This window comes from Zeus faber (genome assembly GCF_960531495.2).
Source record: "Zeus faber genome assembly, chromosome: 3".
In the NCBI taxonomy this organism is placed as follows: Eukaryota; Metazoa; Chordata; class Actinopteri; order Zeiformes; family Zeidae; genus Zeus; species Zeus faber.
The window spans coordinates 16,951,298-16,973,602 of NC_137190.1; the positions used below are offsets into that span (position 1 = coordinate 16,951,298).

Here is a 22,305-nt window from a genome sequence, read left to right on the forward strand (position 1 = left end):
AACTGGCCAAGTCTGGCCGTTTCCTTGGAGTGACCTAAGCTTTGAATTAAGAGCTTTTTAAAGGTGATCTTAATTAGGCGCCGCTCCAGCTGGACCTGTTTAGGTAGAAGCGCACCTGACTGCTTACAATGCTTTAAAAGAAGCTAGTTTCTGTAAAAGTACACAAACTAGAATAATGGTTTTGTCATTCCAGAAAGTAAGTGTGTGTGTGTGTGTGCGAGCGCATCTGTCCGTCTGTCTGTCTGTCTGTCTGTCTGTCTGTCGGCGGGTGGGCGGCGGGCGGGCGTGTGCATGCGCGTGTGTGTGTGTGTGTGCGCAGTGTTTTGGACAAAATAAAGAAAATGTATCATTGTGATTATATTAATATCGTTGACCTCATAAGGACTAGGGCCACCCTTTGCCTTCAGAACAGCTGCAGTCCCTCATGGAATGCTGTCATACAATTCCTGAACTGTGTGTAGCTGGATGTAAGAGGAAAAGCCTCCCATTCTTCGAAGGATGAAGGAGGTGGAAATATACTTTCAAACTTTCCTCCAGAGCTTCGCTCGCTCAATTGGAAGGCTCAATGGTGACCAGGTCAGCTGATCGGGAAGGCCATGGTAGACTGCATCCAGGTGTTCATGAAAACACAGAATTTGGTTTGTGTTGTTATATGTTATATTATTTAGGGATATGGGAACAACATGAGAGGTCTGTGTTTGCAGTCCATTTATGCTATTTAAACACATGTTCAAACTAGGGATGTTAAATGTGCCCACTAAAGGACTGGCTGTCTGTGTTCTCCGTGTCAATAGTAAATTATTTTTTGTTTTTGTTATGGCCTATTCAAAACGTTCAAAATAAAAAAAAAAAATGAACGGAAGTCTTTTAATCGCTTTATGTGTACAGAGAATCCTCACACCCCTACCGGAGAAAGTGTTCAAGAACACTGTGAGCAGAATTCTCAACAAAAACTTGGCAGTGGTTTTGCTGTCCCTAAAAAATTGTGAAATCAAATTTGAACAATGTGTCACATAATGTACTTTATTGACAGTCCCTGTATATCCCAAATAATGACCGGGGCTTTTATTTACCCCAACTGTAGATGGTACCAGGCTTTTATTGGAAACATGCTTGTATTAGAGGGAGGCTTTTATATTTAAAACCAAACCAAAACTCTCTTTGAATTTTAAATCAAACTTCCATCTGGATGCCGTGCTCCTCAATCAAATTTAAAACAAACTTGCATTCTGTTTTTTCTTCAGAGACATGGGAAACGGGACGCACAGTGGACCGCTCTTTCTCCATTATGCAATCCACTGTCCTGATCCAAGGCGGAACGTCCCTTAGTTGGGTTTAAAATGTTCATTTCTTCGAAGTAGAAACTAACGAAAACAAATAGATCTAAAATAAAAACACAGGAAAACCGACACGGGAAGCGGCACGGGAAGCGGCATGGGAGGAGGCACGGTGCGCAGGCCGCACCGCTGTCTGGAGGAGAGAAAAAAAAAACCCCACATTGACTCAGATTCAGCCTTGTTTACTGTTTTTTATTTGAGTCGCGGTTTATATTTGAGGGCACACGGTTTATATATAACATGCTCCAAATGTTGCGGCTCCGGAAAAAGGAGGGGATTGAATGACCCGGAAAAGGGAGGCGATTGAATGACCCGGAAAGGGAGGTTGAAGTCCGTCCCCTGCTATGACGCAATGGCATTTGGACCAGTTGCGTCTCAGAACGAGAGAAAGACAAACGACGTAGTTCGCCTCAGGGGCTTGTGCTGAGAACACCGCAAGAACCCTAGTAGACATCTGTTGCCTGCTCACATATCGGAGTGCCAATTGTCAGACTTCTTTTACAGCTGGCACATAGGTCTTCTGCTAATTGGCAGTCAAACTAATATGGCTTATTATTGAAGCTGCGCTTCTAATTATGATTTAGTTACTTCAAATGCAAACTTCTTTTCATGTGATGTTTAGATTGTTTTGCAAGTGACGCATTATTTAATGTGATGTTTTTGTATATTATATATGTATACTGTATATTATAAAAATGATGGTGCCCCCACCCTCACATTTGCAGGTCCTATCCTCAAGCAGGAGATTAGGTTTGGTGTCATGGGACGAGTGGGGCATATGAGTACCATTGATTAAGATTGGGTTGTGTAACCATGGTGACGCTTGCCTCGAAATGCAGGCATGAACAAAGCAGCATTAGAACTTTTTTTATTCTTTATTTTTTCACCAAGGAGTATTTTCAGTAATTTGAGGCAAGTCATTGTAAAGTTATTAACAAATGTAACTACGCTGCCCCCTGAAAGTCAACGAGTGGAATCATCAGTTGGAGACCCGTCAGTCGACTGAGATCCTCCAAGTCGAGCAGTTTTTTTGTTTTTTTTTCCGGTCAGTGCGTGTTACAATAAGAGGATAAAACAGAAGATTACAAAAATGCACAGGCATAACATTTCAATTAGGAATTATAAATTAGGAGAATCATGAATATATTTTTATATGTGTGAATCATCTACGTCCAGACACGGACACGAACATGGCTCTCCGTGCGGCCGGATCGCGGACAGAGGTGCCCTGTTCCACCAAATGGTGTGTTTTTAGTTGTTTTATTTGTAGGAACGGGGACAGGGCACAAAAGAACGGGGCACGAGTAGGGATGGGTATCATTAAGATTTTAATGGTACTACTATTACCGTTACTGCTTATTGATCTTTAATGGTAGTCTTATTGTTTTTTGGCTTTTTTTAAGAGAAAATCTAAAACAAGATCTGAATTAACATTGCTTAATTTCTGCGCATTACACATGGAGAGGGGGCGATCAAGTCGCAGTCTGCGCTCACCGTGTGTGCCCGATTAAAAAAAAAAAAAAAAAACAATCCCCAGGCCTAGTTTCTGTTGTTTGTTTGGTGATTGGATTTGATGTTTAACTCAAGTCAAAAACTGTGCATTTTTACATGTATGTGATGCACTTTGCCTAAATGTTTCGAAAGATTGCTTGTGTTTCCTCCCTTACATGCAAAAGACCGGTTGCACTTGTGGCAATGAGAAAAGTCGGCATCGACTCCAGTGAAATTTAATCAGACTTAAGAGCGTTTAAATCTCTCCTCCATTGTCACTCACTCGGAGCAGGGTCTCCTCATGTGTGTGTGAGAGCCAGGCATATCTCCATATGTACAGAGATACAGAAAGATACAGAGAGAGACAGAGAGAGACAGAGAGAGACAGAGAGAGACAGAGAGAGACTGAGAGAGCGAGAGAGAGAGAGAGAGAGAGAGATGTTTCTTCTGATAGGAGCGAAAATGATTCTAAGACATATCTTAATATTATTGCAAGTTAGAAACGGGTTATATAGCCTAAATAAATAGAAAATACATTTCCTTATTTTCTCCAATGCCTTTAACAGTTCAGGTAATGTTGGAGCTTATCGATACTACGGTCCAATAATTTAGCCCCATGGGCCCGTTTTATACTGGGTCTCTGTACCCAACTCTCTGTTCCTCTGTTGAAGGAAGTTACGAGGTGGGGCCCCCACAGATCGGGCTTGTTGTTCCAGCACATCCCACAGATGCTTGATCGGATTGAGATCTTAGGAATTTGGAGGCCAAGTCAGCACCTTGAACTCTTTGTCATGTTCCTAAAACCATTCCTGAACATTTTCTGCAGTGTAGCAGGGTGCATTGTCCTCCTGAAAGAGGCCACTGCCATCAGGGAATACCGTTGCCATGAAGGTGTACTTGGTCTGCAACAATGTTTAGGTAGGTGGTACCTGTCAAAGTAACATCCACATGAATGCCAGGACCCAAGGTTTCCCAGCAGAACATTACCCAGAGAATCACACTGCCTCCACCGGCTTGCCTTCTTCGCATAGTGCATCCTGGTGCCATCTCTTCCCCACGTAAACAAGCACACGCACCTGGCCATCCACATGATGTAAAAGAAAACGTGATTCATCAGACCAGGCCACCTTCTTCCATTGCTCCATGGTCCAGTTCTGCAGCTCACGTGCCCATTGTAGCCGCTTTCGGTGGTGGGCAGGGGTCAGCAAGCAGCAAGCTGCGATGCACTGTGTGTTCTGACACCTTTCTACCATAGCCAGCATGAACTTTTTCAGCAATTTTTTCTACAGTAGCTCTTCTGTCATGGGCGCCTATGACCCTGTTGCCAGTTCACCAGTTGTCCTTCCTTGGACCACTTTTGGTAGGTACTAACCACTGCCTACCGGGAACACCCCACAAGACCTGCTGTTTTGGAGATGCTCTGACCCAGTCGTCTAGCCATCACAATTTGGCCCTTGTCAAAGTTGCTCAGATCCTTACACTTGGCCATTTTCCTGCTTCCAATGCATAACTACATCAACAAGAACTGACTGTTCACTTGCTGCCTAATGTATTCCATCCCTTGACAAGTGCCATTGTAACAAGATGATCAATGTTATTCACTTCACTTCAGATGCTAAGACATATTAGGGGTGTATTTACCTAGTTCCTCTGTTTCGAAGGTACTGGGACATCTTGAAAATAAATTTGACATATGCATGTGGGGAGAAATGGAATTCACATTGAAATACATTTCAATTAGAGAGAGACCATATTTTGTAGTGATGATTCTGATTTGACCTATAAATCTGCCAGATTTTCCATTGTTATAGCAGCGGGCTTAGTTCTACTGTTGTCTACAGTGACTCAGACATTAAGCAGGGAGAGATGTGATTCTCTTGCTCACGTAGAGCAAAAGCTGCTGGTTGACAGATTGTTTGGAGATCATACCTGAGCCACACCAGAAGCAGAGTCTGGTTATTAATTAGTCGACCCTGCCATACCGAGCAGTGCATCCTGAAGAACAGCCATGCTGCTTTACGTGGAGCCCTCGCTCCAGCTAATCCCTCCAGGAAATGCCTCTCATCGTTAATAGGCCCCAAGGTTGGCACAACTGCTAGGTGTTATATATATTTTTTGTTCTGCTACGTGGCCTGCTACACCAGCTGCTGTATGCATTTGCTATGACCCATGGGATTGAGTAGTCGCACACTTATTTTAGGCCATGCCTAGCTGTTGCAACATGTAAGTTCCACCATTCACCAATCGGTGAAGCTACAACGATTTCTGCAGCTAGATGTCTACCTATGCGCCAGATCAGTTTAGCTTAGCTCTATATATATATATATATATATATATATATGTGCACAGGATTTCCCGGCTCTGTTTTCCTGGCTTTGTCGTTTTTTCCAAAGTGACTTACAGCAAATTAGATTGCCATTAAGCATCTACTCATAATCTACTTATTATTTAAACATATGTTATGTAAATGTATTTATCTAATTGAGTTCTAAACCAAAATCAAATCGGTTTATAACAAAAAAAATACTTTTTACACAAATTAACAAAAGTTCATAAAAATATGGCTGGAGGCAAGATGAGGTGTTCCAAACAGTCTGGTCAGGACAGTTGTCAGGCCATCTTACCCAGATCAGTGCTGACAGGGCTGCGTCACCAGCGACTACACGTGTGACTCAGTATTACAGTGCTATTCCGGAGTTACTTGCGGTTACAGTGAACCAGCACTTAGCTGGCGTAGCAGTGACGGTGCTTCTAATTCTCCTAGTTCCCTGAAGCAGACAGAGCAGCCTTTCAATGTCCTGATCCCAGCCTGGCTGACCTGCTAACACATTGGCTTAATCTGATGATTCCCTATCCAGCCCAGGCATGGCATCTAGACTGGCGAACAGTCTTGTTCCACTGTACATTCAGCACACATCTCTACCTTAACCTCCATTATCATGCGTACGGTCAAACTGACCATCTGCTTCAGACATCAGCGCTGCGAATTAATGGTGAAATAGCCGGAAAAAATGTGATATCCTCTGAACAAAAGGTTTGTTGCTCAGAAGTAGATGACACATTTTTTAAAAGGCATTTATGGATGAGCCGTTAAATAACACAAGAGCGATTTGTAGAAAGATTATTTTGTGTCTATGTAAATAACCAATTTTTGACGGTATTGTGAAGTTTTAATGGTGTGTATTCATATCATCACTTTTTCCATGCACTTGTTCCTTCTGCAGGGCTCCAGAGATCATCCTGGGACTGCCATTTTGTGAAGCCATAGACATGTGGTCCTTGGGCTGTGTGATAGCGGAGCTTTTCCTGGGCTGGCCTCTCTATCCCGGGGCGCTGGAGTACGACCAGGTAACTATCATCCCATTGCTCACTTGTCAGCCATGACTGGATCTCAGAATACAATTCTGGGCTTAGCTTCTACCTGTCTTTCCCCCTTTATACCCCCTCTCCATTTCGCATTTCGTGCTCCTCCTATAGGCGACTCTGACTCTTATTAACATCCTCCTACTTCCTGTCTTCCCTTTGCTGGTTGCTAAAACAGTTCTCAGTTCTTATGATCCACCTCCTCATGGATGTTTTTTTCATGACACGTAATGTCTCGTATGGTCTGTCTTTTCTACCTCTTTCTTGTCTTCTCCCTCCTCCACCTCCTCCTCCACTGTCCTCTAGCAGATTAACTCATTTCAACTCCTTGAACTAGCTCACCCGCCTGCCCCTCGCTGTGAGTTATGTGGCTCTGTCTTCATACCTCCCTTCTGCACACATACTCCCATCTGTTTTGAGACTGCCCCCATGGCTGTCCAAACAGTGTTAAATCCTCTGATTACACCCACACCACCCACCATGTCTTTTTCAAGGCTCTTGCCTCTCTGACGCCACTGCACATAGTCCGTAGCCCTCTCTCTTTTCTCCCTCTCCTTTCAGTTTGGCCTCGTACAGACTGACATATCGCTACTGGAGAATCTTTCTAATTAAATGTAAAAATCATGTCACATGTTGGATATACGAAAAGTGAATAGATTCTCTGCTTCTTTTGTCACATTGAAGCATGTTGGATGTCTATGCCTAATTTACAAGTCAAGTGTTATGTTCTGATCATGCTTAGTCTTTACTTTTTGGTGAAGGTGATGGATCTGTTACCAACAATACTTCATTTAAGGGGTGAATATTTATCTTGGTAAATAACATGTTATATTGGTCCATAAAAGTTTCAACTCTCACCAATTTGTGTCAATGCAAGAGTCAGAATGACGCACTGAAAGATGGACACAATGCTGCAGAGTGAAAGAAGGGAGGCAATATCATATTGCTGGTGGGGGGCTGGGGCACTCAAGGGATCTTTCACTATACAGAGTAAGTAGAAGGGAAGGGGTGGTACCAATGTTCAGATAAGTAAGTACAGGAAGAATGAGAGGAGGCAGCGTGGGTTACCTGGGTCAAGAAAGAGAAGAAGAAGAAGAAAGCTTCAGTGTGACAAGGGGTTGGATGAGCACAGTAGTACGGTGCTTGCACTGCTGCCTCACAACAAGAAGGTCCTGGGTTTCGATTTCCGGCTGGGGCGCTCTTGGCACTGTGCCGGTGGGTTATCTCCTGATTAGGGGCCTTTCTGTGTGGAGTTTGCATGTTCTCCCCATGCTCACATGGGGTTTCCTCCATTTAACATCAGCAAGGACTCAAAAACCCATCAAAAACATGCAGAATATCGTTGTCTGACCAACGTTTGGAATTGGTTCTATCGCTGTATCCTGCCCCCTGCTCTGGGCTGCCCCTCAGAGGAAGGAAGAGCCAGGATGGATTAAATGCAGAGAACATGTTTCCCTGGCCGCGATTTGAAGCATGTGTGTGTGTTGGTCGCCGTCGCCACATGGGTGCATGTGTTGTGGTGTGTGCGCGCGCCGCGTGACAAAGAATCTTCTTCTATCTTATAGTAAAGATACTGAGGGCACCATACTGTGATGGATGGCGTAGCTGGGCGACGGGCGTCCCCTCTTTGGACTTTAAAGTACCATCCTGGGATGAGACTGATCTGGGCTTACGTAGAGCGGCTTTACCTCCACCCAGGGAGCCTATCTGCCCCTGCGCCTGCCAACAGAGCCTCTGTTGGACCCAGCGCTGTACCATACTTTACGCTGTATTACAGAGCTGATCTCCATTGCAGACCACGACCGAGCCAAAGTATTCTTATGACTTGGCATCATTTTTCACACTCCCCAGGCCCATGGCTGTAAGATAACTCAACACCTTGGAAAGCGATTCAACTACAGCATGGCAGGGCTAAATATATGAATCTGTTTTTTACAGGGACAGATCAGGGTGTCTCAAAGCTCCTTTGGAGACATCTGTGGGGAGCCTCTTTAGCAGGGGGGTGGTTTCTAGGAGCTGAAGGAAAGCTTCAGACTGGCAGGGAAGTGGGAGGGGTGAATATGTACTAGATTGGTTTGAAAGGAAAACGGGGAACTAGACTAGAAGCCTGAAGAAAAAGAGGGTGTACGGTGTAAATAATAGATTTGGAAAATTTAATACAGTGCTTTTTTTCCCAGAGCTGAGGTCATTACTTTACATCATAGTTACCCTGATATTCCTGCAATTGCTCTCTTTTACTGTCTACATACTTGCCCATTGTTTGAAAATAATTTATTTTGGTGGATGACGCAAGATTCCACTCACTAAGATTGAGACCACCCCCCAGCCACGAGGCTGAAGGCTCTGCATCTCCCCCACCCCTCTCTGGTGTGGGGTGTCTACCCCCATCCTTTCCCTCTTATCTTTCGCCATGGGGTCTGGTTCCATCCCATGCAGCACAATATATTTATAACTCTTAACTCATCGTGCCCCCCCCCCCAGCACATCGGTGTGTACCTCAGGAAAACTGCACGAGCCGCAGCAGCTCAGCGGCTCACCTTTCAGGAGACGATATTTACGCATAGGATTTTATTTCATTTTTATTTTTTTGCTTTTTTTGCAGTCCTACAAGAAGCAGGAACAATGTGCTAATAATGCAGCAGTTTTAAATTAAAAAGTGCTGCACTGGCAGAGCAGAGTGCTTCCAAAAGTTTAAAATGCGATTTGTTTTCCCTCCAAAAAGCTCATACACATTTTTTATTTATCGGCCGACCAATCCCAAAGAAGCTGCTCAGGAGTGTTAATACTAATAGCTAACTGGGCAGCATGGGATACACAGTAGTGTCATCTGAGCTGCGGTCCATTGTTCTGGATGCAATGTTAATGTGGCTTGAGGCGGGCAGCACTTTTACTGCTCAAAAACACGTTGCATGTGAGGACGCCCTGAAACCTCTCAGGACCGGCGACTATGATTAGCCCAGGCACTCTTGATCCCTGGAAACTCCTCCACTCCCTATTTACAGAGCAGCACCCTTGTGCTCTTTGATGGCCTCCCACACCCTTTCTTTATTTATTTTGTGCTCTACGTCTCCATTACATATGTTCTTCTTTGAGCACCAAGTTGATTACGTTGAAGGGGAATAAAAACAAGAGGAAGCATGATACATTTTGAATGAAAGCTCCTTCTCTGACTCTCTGGGATACAGTCTGCTTCTGGTCTGTTCTGCTGCAGGCCCAGGCTGGCTGCTCGGCTGTTTGGAAAGCAGGTTTACGTCAGTGATGTTGGCGGCTTTGGGTCCAAAGGCTGCAGAAGCATGCCTCGCAGGAGCAAAATAAGGGGTTTTCTGTGCTAAGAATTTTCCTCCTCACATATACACAGCAGGGGTGTTGTTTTTCTGTCAGTATGGTAAAACCCAATCTGCTGCACTGAAACCTTTCACTTGCAGCCACATTGCAAGGTATTGAAGTAAAAAGAGGACCATTCAGGCCGTGCAGGGCCTCTCAGTTCAAGTCTATTAAAGTTTGCAGTGGCAGAGATGCCTCTAATGAACTCCTTCACCTCCTCGATTGGAGTCTGGGAGGAAATGAAAGGAGAAGGAAGAGCAACTGTGTTACTTTGCATTTCTCGCAGTTCCTTATTTTCTTAAGTTATGCCATACACTAAAAGACATGAATCAAGTCGGATGGTGAACACACACACACACACACACACACTCACACATACACACACGGATGTCACGGTGTATGACCCTTGATGATTAAGGCATCACGTGAGATGAGCTGGTACAGCTTGATCACATCAAACCCTTGTAGCGAACAGATACAATGACATCCATAAGGAAACCTTTCAGGATCCCAAGTGGGTTAAGCTCATAATCTTCAATTTAACATACAGTAAATTGTAAAAACAAAATGTTATGCCTTCAAAAGCAAACACAAAAGCTCTGCACAAAGCATAGTCAAACAACAAAAATCAATGCACATTGATATAAGCTGTTTCTTTTCTTTCATCCTTTTCAATTTAAACTTCATGGGCCCATACTTAAGGCTCATAGCGCTTGTATAACCTCTACAAATACTTGCAGAGGTTTTTCTTTTACAATCTCTTTCCATTCATTTCAGTGCGGCTTTGTTAAAGCCTTTGTTTTTAAGACGGTTAAAATAAATAACCTTGGCTCACACAGATGGCTTTGGGCACAAAAGGCCATCTGATAAGGACTGTGAGTTAGTGTCTGTGGAATGCTATGGACACCTCATTTGTCTTCCGTCAAGATAAGTTAGGTCAAATGAGGCAAATCATTATGCAAATGAACTTCCTGAAAATATTGTGTCTTTCCAGAGGCTCTGTGAGGAGGCTTCAGCTCTTGAGGTTATTGATTCAGCTACAACAATGCTCAACTTCTTCTCCCTGGTTCCCACTTTCCTCTCGCTACCTGCCTGGCCCAACACTTCTTAGCTAATGGATATTTCTTCTCACACCTCTGTGTGATTGACGTCAGCCGTGCCGCCGGCTGGCCCCGGCCTGCACAAACCTGCGTGCAAAAACCCCCACTGCGACGCTTCCGAAGGACACTCGTCATCGCCAAAGCATGGTATCGGTCGGACTGCGGGAACCTGCCCACCAGAGCTTGCGCGGCACGTCAAAGCTGGGGAAATAAAACAAAAACAAATCCATGCCTCATCTCAGGGAACGGGATGGGTCTGACCGTGATCAAGGTCTCAGCAGCCCACCTAGCCACGCGCATGCCGGCTCGTCGCCGAGGCGTGCGATCCAACCGTAAAGGCCTTGCTCTCTGACACGGACGTCCTTGTGCTGTATTGTCAGCTCTGCTGGGGGCGATTGAGACCGGAGCCAGGGGTCAGGGGTTGATGTTCCAGAGGCATGATTGTGGTCCAGAGCACAGATAATGAACAAATAACATCCAGATTGGAAATGACACCCGCCGGGCTCTTGTGATTTATCAGTATCGTAATATCAATATAGTGACATGATATATCTGTACTTTACTGATTTGATGTACTGCATGACCGAGTAATGACATTTTCTGAACTTCATCAACTGCTCTAGCCCTTCTACAATCAAAGCCTGTACCTGCTTGGTCATAATATCCACATTACAAATCAGATTTTGTTTGTATATATCTTATCTTAAGCACCAGTTGTCATTCCCAAAATATTGTCTCATTAAGAATATCGAGGTATTTGTCCAAATATGTTGTGATACTAGATTTAGTAGATATCAGCCAGCCCCAGTGGCTAGTCAAACACAAATGTGAAAAAAATGTTCTGAACGGTGATGCTGAACCGTCTCCTCCCTGCCGTTCCAACCGCTAAAACTTCCATCTTTTCTGTCATTTCGCCCTCCTATCCTCCCTACCTTCTTATCTTTGCTCGATAGATCCGCTACATTTCTCAGACGCAGGGATCGCCAGGGGAGCATTTACTCAACGTGGGGACAAAGACTGCCAGATTTTTTTGTAGGGAGTCTGACTCCCCCTACGCAGCATGGAGACTAAAGGTAAGGACAGAAGTGGCATCATGAAACAGCTTTTAATAATTGTTCTTCTTCTTGGGAGGGTAGAGTGCACTGCATGTCTCTATACACATGTTAGCTCATCTTTCTTGTCCTGAACATACATTGAAGCATTTTTCTCAAGATAGGATGCATGCAATGGTTTAAAATTGTACCAGAAATGTTATAAGCATTCAAACACGAAAATTGTTTTTAATGCCCATATCTACCCTGTTTCTCGACACGTGGAAGTGGTTTGTTTTATTTTTATTATTATTTATTATTATTATTATTATTATTATTATTTTATTTATTTTAAATTTTTATTTTTTTTACTTTGGATCCAGGTTTCTTTTAGGAGATTATGTAACCTTGTAGTTTCTACATAAAAATCACTTAACAGAGGTTTTCCTCATGAAAAGCTCTCGCTTATAAGCTGTCGCTTCTCCTCCCCACAGTCGACGGATGAGCATGAGACGGAGACGGCGATGAAATCAAAGGAGGCGAGGAAGTACATCTTCAGCTGTTTGGATGACATAGCGCACGTATGTTCACGCTCCACACAAGGGACGCAGCGTCGTCTCTCACCGCCGCCCTCTAGGGTTGGGTACCAAAACCCGGTACAGGTCAGACGGGTCTGAATTGTGTCTGTTTAATATTAGTCGCAAAAGTTGATGAAGTTGATAAAATGACTAGGGCTGTCCCCTGAAAGCTGATGAGTCCGATCATCAGTCGACGGAGATTCTTCAAGTGGAGCACTTGTTTATTTTTTTTCTTGTTGTTTTTTTTGTCAGCCAGTGTGCATTGCAATAACAGGATAAAACAGATAGAAACTTAGAAAATGCACAGGGATAACATTTAAATGGGGATTTATAAATAAGGGGAATCTTGAATATATTTTTATATGTGTGAATCGTCCGTGTCCGGACATGGAGGCGACCACGGCTCTCCGTGCGACCCGATCGCCATGCCCTGTTCCTCCAAATAAAACAACTAAAAACAGTGTAGAAACGGGCCACGTGTAGGGATGGGTATCGTTATGATTTTAACGTTGCTACTGCTCTTACTGAAGCTGTTTATAAATCCGGTATTTTAACGCGATTTTTATTTTTATTTTTAAAAGGAAAAACTAAAACAAATTAAGAGCAGAATTAACACTGCTTTATTTTCTGCGCATTACCCATGGAGCGGGGGTGGTCTGGGCGTAATCTGCTCTCGCCGTGCCCTTGTCATCACTCAGCAGGGTCTCCTCCTGCGAGGCAGAGAGTGTGAGAGCTAGGCAGAGGGAGCCGGGTTATATAGCCTAGATAAATAGAAAATAAATGTTCTTAGTTTCTCCAATACCGTTAACAGTACCGGTAACGTCGGAGCTCATCGATAATCTTGGTCTTTAATAATTTAGCCCCGGGGCCCATTTTATACCAGGTCTCGGTACCCAACCCTAGGCACGAACGATAGCTTCCTCCGTGCCTCCTGTTCAGCTTTGGTATTGGAAAACAAAACAAAACAATACCCAACCCTAGCGTCCTCTCACACCGCCGAGGACAGCAGGATAGGAGTTGCAGGAGATGGATGACTAAGGGCACTCGGCCTCAGACACAGCACATTTACAGATGCATCAAAGAAACTTCAGACCAGTACTAGTCCCGGAAAAATGATTTCAAACGACGCTGAAAAGAGGTTCAGTTTTACGGAAAATGACAATTGTTGAAAAAGCTGTTGGTTTGTTAGGTCTTTTACAGAAAATATTAATTATTGTCGTCGTCATTAATGGGAAAATCATGTTCCAGGGTAGCCACGAGTCATTAAAAGGTCTGAAATGTGATTTTTAGTGGTGTTTGGTAAATCAAAATCTGCATACATTAATTCAGTACAAAATGCTAAAAATAAACAAAGTTCAAATGCCCTAACATGCGTTAATCTTTGCCAATAATGATAATAATACAAAATTGTTCTCATATTTTGATCAAAGCACCGTTAGAAAGTGATGATATCGCTCCTTGCACTCTTCTTGTAATGCATCTTGTGTTCTTTGAACATTATTTATCCATTTCTTGAAGCCCAGAGGCGAGTACTAAATGCAAGCTTGTGTAGTCACGTTTAAATACCTCTTGCCAGGTGAACTTGGTGATGAATCTGGAAGGTAGCGACTTGTTGGCAGAGAAGGCGGATCGTCTGGAGTTTGTTAGTCTGCTGAAAAAGATGCTGTTGATCGACGCCGAAAAGAGGATCGTCCCCGCCGAGGCTCTCAGCCAGTCCTTCGTGACCATGCAGCATCTCCTCGATTTCCCCCACAGCAACCAGTGAGTATCGTGGCCTCTTTCGAGCGGTCAGAGCATTTCTTCCTTGCCTTCATCGGTACGAAAACTGCCTTTTTTTTTTCTCAGTGTCAAGTCATGTTTCCACATCATGGAAGTGTGCCGGACCCGACCTGGTGCGTACGACGCGGTCAACCGCAACAAGGGTCCGCTTGTTCGACCTTTGACCTCCAACAACACCTCAGTCAGCCACCCCTTCAGCAAAATGGCTAGTGTCCACGCTCAAGTGAGTGACGCGACTGGCTTTACGATCCGTCCTTTGCATGATTTGACAACAGAACACTGACATTGCATTATTTTCATCTTTATTTAGTCCTGGAACAACTTTCCTGTCGAGCAATCATTTCCCTGATTGGTCCCAGATCCTCCCGCTGACCTTAACCCCACCACACCAAACCCATATCTACACACAACCATCTCCAACCTAATGCCGTGGCCATATCTGCATAAACAGTATCTCCCCAACTAGGAATCAGATCTAGGTTTCTAACTTTGTGGTTGGTTTAAAGGAAAACTCTGGTGGGTCTTTTTCACCACCGTAGCCTTATTTTTTCGATCATTCAGAGTCAACCAGAGTGATTGGCACATTAACCCACAGGGATCGAAAAATAAGGTTTCATTAAAATTAATACTCTAGTTTTCCTTTAATCGTGATGTTCTTCTTGCGATCAACATCTCTCCTTCTTTGTTTGTACCTTTTTGAATTGAGTTCTTTATCAAGGCACAGCGAGGGATCCAGAAACTGCTCCACTTTATTGCTCATATGTGGTCGTTGCAATTTAGAGAAAGATACTGTTGTTGAAGAATCAAATTGCAGTAGGCTCGGGTGTAGGGTGCCGTTTATGTGCACCTCACAAAGAAGAGGCAATTACCTTGCGTGTTTTTTTTTTTATGTGTATGCTTGACTTTCTGGCTTATTACATCTCTTGATATGCTGTCGTGGCAACCAGAATACGTCACATTGGTGATGTCATGGTAACTAAGCAAATCTGTCCTGTTGCTGAGGGAAAGAAAAGGGCTGACCCTTTTTTTTAATACTGTGGATCCGATTGCCGTCCAAAGCAGCTTTTGTCTTTATCACATTTCGGTGCGATTTTCTCTTATCAGTAATGTCATCAATGTGCTTTGATTTGATTTGGTGAAAAGGGCCTTTTAACACTCACAATGTGGTAGTGACAGTGCAATGAAAGAACGTTTAATTGTATAGAAATGACGCCGGGTTTGAATACATACATCTTTCTGTTTGATTTTACCCTCTGGAAAGAGCTGACGAAGCCTTTTTATTTAGAAAACTGTTTGATTATAATTTCTGTTTTGATGGATCATTTTTGGTCAGCTTTAATTCTATATCCTCAGCAGGCCTTGGCAGTAAAACGAGCTTCCTCTTTCAGTCGTGGTCGTAGTGATGAAGGCTTTGTTATTACTATCATGTGTATCTGGGCCAGGGTCACATGTGACCCAGAGCACGCTCGTAACAATATAGGACTGGTTGTTATTATTCTCTAAATGTGATTATAACCAGGCATGGGAGCAGCATGAGCAGTGAACTCTGATCAACAGGAGAAGGCCACACGCTCCAGCTGCTCTTTGTTAATCCCCCCCAGCTTGGTTTGGGCTATCGCCCTCTTCTGGCTGTCAGTGGAACTGCATGTCCGCTTCACGTCTGATCTATTCCCCCAGTTTTTTAACCATGTCACCGCTTCTTCTAGGGCTTAGCACCATCGGCCCCCTCCGTGATGCACCCTGGGATACCACTGCAGTCAGGAAGTGTGCCATTCGGGTGCAACGATTCGTTTCAGCAGGCACTCATCCTGTGTCCTCCAACCATCCAAGGTCGACATATAAAGCTCTACAATTGAGTGTTTCACTTGCTAATTGACTTATTGCAAGATTTTAATTTCCGCTATTCTGTGTAACAGATGGATAAGGTTCTCTGGCATCTTCTTTTTCCCTGCAGGAATCCCCACCAATGGAGCTAAACCAGCAGGTTACTCCGTTCGAATAGAGTCTGCTGTTCCTCTGGCCACTCAAGCCCCCACCATTCAGCCCCTGCAGATCAGACCAGGAGTTATAACGCAAGTAAGTAATATAATAATAGTTCTAGAAATTGCAAAGGCATATCTCATAGTGCAAGGCTGAAACATGTTGGTCCAGTGATCCAAATGAACTCAAATACAATATTAACTTACAAACAAGTCAGATAAGGATTGAATTAGGAGGATAACGTGGCTTCCTGCTTGGGTCCTCCCGCTACAGCAGGCCTGGTCCAGCCGAGGCCAACAGATCTTGGTTCCCACCTGGCAGCAGGTGACGTCAGTGCCCCCTCAACCAACCACGCTGGCTTCTGACACTGTGGCGGGCCCACAGAGACTAGGAGACTGGGGGTAAGGCACTTGTCTATCCAGTGGCATGTTTAAGTGACACAGTGTTGACTGTAAAACGATTGAAAACAATTAACAATGTGCGTGTCAATTTTCAAGAGAAAGGAAATGAGTAGTGTTTTGGTTGTTGTTGCTAAACCCCGCTGGGTGCCAAATGCTTAGGTACAAGCACACTCATTGTTAAATCTGAACGGGTCCTGTGTGTCCTTTTGAGGCCGGTACATGAGTAAGATCATGCTAATCTGTTGTTATTGGTGCCAAAGCTGCTTTGTTCAATTCACACTGTCTTCCTAATGCAGGAAAGTGCGTCCCCATGGTAACCATTACAGCTCCTTGATTGCCCACCCCCAGCCCCTCTTAACCAACCAAATGACCATGTCAGCCCACCAGCCAATCAGCATTGGCATTGCACACGTGGTCTGGCCGCAGCCGGCGGCCAACAAGAGAACCAGGCCCTGCATCAACAGGTACTGTGGAAAGCTCCTTAAAAAGTCTGACCAAGTCTTACATTTATTGATAGATCTATTTATCTTTGTCAAAATTACCTAAGTTCTTCAGCATCAGAGTCAATATTTCTGACATTAAGACACAATTTGTGCAGAAATAGTCTTAAATTGTTTTAATATTTGTCTTGAAAAGTATTCAATTGAACTGATACCTGCATGCGGCCTGTGGGCCATACCATTACATCACCCATACACGCACACACAGACACACACGCACACTGACGTAAACACAGTTTGCACTTTGGCTGAGTGTGACCAACCCTCCTACAGGGGCAGCAGCACCTCCCACAGCACCACCACCCAGGACTCAGCGTGCCATTCCCCAAAGATTGCTGATACAGCACGGAATGTAGCAGAGGAAGAGGAGGATGAAGCGAGATGCCCCGTGGAGGGGCGCACTGTGAAGGCGGAGCCCAGGGCTGAGCGGCGAGGGGACAGCTGCTGCAAGGCAGAGCCCGACTGTGAGGAGCTGGCGGTGCCGCGGGAGCAGCGTCAGGCCATGGTGACCTCCGACCCCGCCAGCCCGGCCAGCGTCATCTCCATCAGCAGCGACGAGGAGGGCGGCGCGCAGAGACACTCGCCTGGGGAGTGAGTGCCTTCTCCACCTTTAAGCAATTTGGAAGTTATACAACTATTTCCCGCTTCAAATAAATACCACCGTCATCACAAATTATTTGAAAGATTTAATTTCTGTGTTTGACTGTATTTGTTCCATGAAATTTTTGTAACGCGGGTCAGATGGTAATGTCAATATCGGAATGAATTGATATTGCCTGACACAAAGTTTAAGAAGTGGTTGCCGAGTTGGTAACCATGCATCCACTGTTGGTTGCCAAGACTTGGACAAAATGGAAGCAATTAAGTGAGTTGATATGATCCTATGTAGTTTTAATCTGTATTTCGTTATTCTCAATTGTTTCACTATCTTTGAGTAAACAAATATGCAAGAGTAGCTAATTTTCCATGGCAGAAGTTTCTAAACAGGGCAGCCAGTCCGAACAGGGTGGTTGACAATGGCCTAAATCTGGTTGCTCGAGGCCACTGGGCCACCGTTACTGTTGGGCCCTGTGCTTTGTAACGAAATGGAGTGGTCAGATTTTGCCCTCTCCTCAGCTGTGCTGAGCTGTCCCATCTCCACACCCCCAGGTGTAAGAGCGGAGCAGCGTGCGAGGCGTGTGAGAGCACGGTGAGCATGGAGAGGGTCTGTTCCCTCAGCAGTCCAGACAGCACACTCAGCACCAGCTCCTCGGCCTCCGCCCAGTCCAGCGCCTCGCCGTGCAAGCGATCCAACAGGTACTGCTCTCAGCCACTGTTTTTCGTGAGATAGCAACAGCGGAAACGTTTTCTGGAACTTGTTTCCTTCCTCGCAGTATGTCGGACGACGAGCAGGAGAGCGGCTGCGACACGGTGGACGGCTCGCCGGCCTCCGACTCCTCCTCCAGCCCCTTCACAGAGGGGCCGTACATCGCCGGCAACAACCAGAACTGCGAGCCCCGCGTGGCGTGCGTCGCACCGGAAACCGAGCCCGGAAAGCCGGCCGTGCGCACCATGGTGGTGCCGCCGATGGTGGTGCAGAGCAACAACAACCATCCCGCTGTCAGCGTGACGCTCAGTAACACAGGTGAATGCTGATCTTCATCACAACAACACTTTTATAACACAAATAACACAATGCAGTTCATGGTCAAACAACTCCGTCGCCAGGTTGCACTGGTAGGATCAGAGTTTGGCCTTGAGTTATAATTCTCCTTGTTTGAACAAATCACAGGGAACCCTAAAACTGGAGTACTCCATTTCAATTTCAAATTTTACATTTTTCAGAATGGGTAACCTGTTTAAATATGAATCATTTTTTTGTTGTGATGTCTTATTTCTGCTTTTCTTGGCCATGGCGCTCTTGAAAAACAGATTGAATCTAAGGGTGGCTACCCTGGTTAAATAAAGGTTTAACAAATGAATAAGAACATTGGCGGAGTGCCGTCCTCTTAGCCAGTGTAGAAGTAGGTCATGATGCAGTCACCAGCACTGCCGTCTGCTCCACAGGTCACATTCCTTGGGATTACGTCACCTTAGTAGGCTTCCATGGTTCTGGCAGGTGATTATGGGCGACCCACCCTGATGTGTCCACTCTGAAGTGGTGGATGTTTGTTTGCTATCAACTCTTCTCTTTTCTGGCCCGAGCCTGCGCTCTTCCAGCCGCTTTAAGGCTCCTACTCTGTTTGGATGTGCACTTTGAATATAAAGCTTCTATGGTCATGCTTTAAAGTGGTTATCCCTAAGTTTGTTTTGTTAAAAAAAAAAAAAAATAAGTCCCAAAAAGTTGATATTTGTCCCATATTTATTTATCCAGCACAGCCACTGAAACAGCCATTTCATGTGGTCCCCTATTCGTTGTTTCCATTGATGGTGGCAGTTTCCGCCTTTCAGACGCGGTGAATTTAGTTAACCAGCGTAGCCAGTTGGGGTCAGTAAACTGGTGATGTGGATGAACATTCACACAAAAATGGATGAAAAAATTTGGATGTTGGAAAGAAAGAAAAAAATGTTGTTTCGAATGGGATTCCTGGACGTCCACCCAACTTAGACGACTGTATGGATTCCCACTTTAAGTCATAAACAAACTTTCTGTCGGGATAATGCATGAAACATGGAGGCTTTGTCCAAGAGCAGCTGAGACGGCAGCACCTCTCTCCTCTCTTAACTGTAAAACCCTCAACTGTAACTGTAAACCCCTGGCATCGTCTCATTTTGGCATCCCTGCCCTGTCCCCTCTACCACGAAGCGCTCAAACCGTTTCAGCGGAAGGAGCTCAGAAAAGGCTGTTGCTTCTATTCTCATTCTGATGTGGGTATTTATAGCGATTGGTCTCACCCCAATATACGTACTATAAATACTGCGGACATGGCTTAAGTTACCAGCTCCCCACTGATACGTCGACGTGTCTAATTATAAACATTAGGCTCATGTTCAGAGGACTGATGCAAGATTGCTTGGAGCCCAGGATTGATCAAACACGGTTGAGATTAGTGATAAGCGAGCTGAGCCTCCTGCCAGAGATGTCACCGTTTCTCTGCCGCTAAAACAAAAGCTGCAGTCCTGGCTCCGTCTAAGCTCAGCTCTGTCTCTGTTTGTCGCCGCCCCACCCCCCACCCCGACTTTAAATGCTGCGAGATTCACATCAGCGCGCGCCTTGGCCGCACGGATTAAACGTGACGCTCTCCTGGTTTGTCTCTCTCCGCTCTAGGAGTCTTGGAGTCTTTGTGCCAGTCCAAAGGGCGAGGCATTCCTGGGCGGCAACCTCACCACTCCGCTCACCTCCTCAACAGGCCACAAAAGATGGCTCCTGCATTCCAGCCTCAGCAACAGCAAGCTATGGGCTTTGGGCAGGTCAGCATGCACACGCGCGTGCACCCACACACACGTACCCACACACACACACACACACACACACACACACACACACACACACACACACACACACACACACACACACACACACACACACACACACACACACACCTACAAATGAAAACACAGGATTGTGCAGCCATCCATGTATAAAGCCACAATGAAAAGTAAATAAAAAATAATTATGCACAGAACACAAAATATAGTTCAATGCAGTTTCCTTGTCCACGCAATACTAATTGTGTAACCACTGGCACAAAATTTTGATGTGCATCGTGAAGCTGGGGCTGGATGGGTGAAGGGGGGGATTGTGGTATCAACTCAATGCGCTGATTTTTGAGTTCCAAACTTTGAACACTAGGGGGCAGAATCACGGAATCACAATGCAGACACTGAAACCACAGGCTGACACCTCCAACCAGGCAGCGGGAAAAAGGTTTTTTTTGTCATTGGGAAAAGGATATAGCAGAGCATTACAATTACATTAAAATTATTTTCATTTTATTTTGACTGTTTAAAAGCTGATTTATTTTGGTTCAGTTCAGGTTTATTTATCAGACGCGCATAAACACTTGGAGTCTTACTTCACAGTGAAATGCTTAAATTACGTGTTTCCTCTCAGCAATTTACACAATTAAAAAAAAACAAAACAATGTACGGCATTATAGAGATTTTATATGTTAACTTTGGGTTTAAAAATTGTGCAATCAGCTAAACATAATAGTTAGGTAAGTAAAAAACATGTAATATAAAAGGAACATTAAGGTGACAGTTACTTTACGACATAATAAAGAGGTGTGTATTTCACAAAAATAATGTATTATTTGCATTTTAGCAACAGAAGAAATATAAGCGAATATAATCATCTATAATGAAATGTTAAAATTGAAATTCTGTCTGACTTGAATTCACTGTTTTTGCACATTTAAAGCAGTCGGAATATAGAAGGAATCTTCTCTTCTCGTAATTTGTTTCCATTCAAATGTTAAAAACACCATGACAATATTAAACCTTGGACCCTGTATCAAACCGAACCCTGCGCTGAGTGTATCCTTACAGCAGAACAGCAGCAGCGTGTTTTTTAATAGACTCAGGAGAACAGAGATTTCTGCATTCCCTACTGAATGGAGGTGGAGATGATGTTGACGTAGTTCTCCGTCCGCCAGGTGCAGCATTATGGCTCCTGCCACCAGGAATGGAATGGAAACTACGCCCACCGCCGGCCGCAGGCGTTCATCCCCCCCACCATGCACGGGCACACCTTCACATTGTCCCACGGCAGCCCCAACCACACGGCCGGCCCCCACCCCCACCTGGGGGCCCACCCGCACACCCAGCCCACGCTGCATTCGTACCCGCTGTCCGGCCCGCCCCTGGTGGCGGCCGCGCCCGTGGCCCACATCCTGGCCTCGCCTGGGGCCTCGCGCCCCGTGCTGCAACCCACCTACAGCATCACGCACCCGGGCGGCATCGTGCACCAGGTCACGGTGGGCATCAACCCCCGGCTGCTGCCCTCCCCCACCCTGCACCCCCCGGGCCAGTTCAAGCCCCTGTTCCCGCCGCATTCCTACATCGCCTCGCCTGCCTACGCCAGCTTCCCCCTCAGCCCCACCAAGATCAACCAGTACCCCTACATGTGAGCCTCCCCGCTCACGCGAGCAACACGCTTTGGATCCCCGGAGCCGTGGCACAACCACAGAGAAAGCGAGTTATTTTTTGAATCATGCGTCCGTGGGTGTATTTGAACTTAAAGCTTTAAAAGAATGCGTTCCAGTTATGGAGGGGGAGGGGGATAAGGGGAGGGGTGGGGGTAAAGGAAATAATGTTTGAGTGAGTGAGTGAGTGAGCGAGTGAGCGAATGAATGAGCAAATAAGCAGATAAGAAACTCACACTCAATGTGTTTTGCACATTTGATATACCTTTGCATTGGATCTTCTATGAATACTCCTCAAAACAGGTAAATAATTGGGGTGGTGTTAAATAGTTAAACTTTACACCCCCAGCCCCAG

General features: G+C 45.1%; 1 protein-coding gene across 1 annotated transcript in view; it reads left to right on the forward strand.

The window, feature by feature from the left end:
* Positions 1-22,056, forward strand: part of hipk3b (homeodomain interacting protein kinase 3b) — a 43,537-nt gene extending 21,481 nt beyond the window's left edge. Inside the window, exons 3-16 of the mRNA XM_079998034.1 lie at positions 6,053-6,176; positions 11,569-11,688; positions 12,141-12,227; positions 13,801-13,985; positions 14,070-14,226; positions 15,710-15,833; positions 15,958-16,079; positions 16,257-16,384; positions 16,681-16,848; positions 17,158-17,475; positions 18,034-18,180; positions 18,258-18,508; positions 20,132-20,274; positions 21,462-22,056. Of these exons, the coding sequence (XP_079854160.1) occupies positions 6,053-6,176; positions 11,569-11,688; positions 12,141-12,227; positions 13,801-13,985; positions 14,070-14,226; positions 15,710-15,833; positions 15,958-16,079; positions 16,257-16,384; positions 16,681-16,848; positions 17,158-17,475; positions 18,034-18,180; positions 18,258-18,508; positions 20,132-20,274; positions 21,462-21,935 (2,548 nt within the window). The 3' untranslated portion in view covers positions 21,936-22,056. The remainder of the gene's footprint in view (positions 1-6,052; positions 6,177-11,568; positions 11,689-12,140; positions 12,228-13,800; positions 13,986-14,069; positions 14,227-15,709; positions 15,834-15,957; positions 16,080-16,256; positions 16,385-16,680; positions 16,849-17,157; positions 17,476-18,033; positions 18,181-18,257; positions 18,509-20,131; positions 20,275-21,461) is intronic.
* Positions 22,057-22,305: the final 249 nt, after the last annotated feature.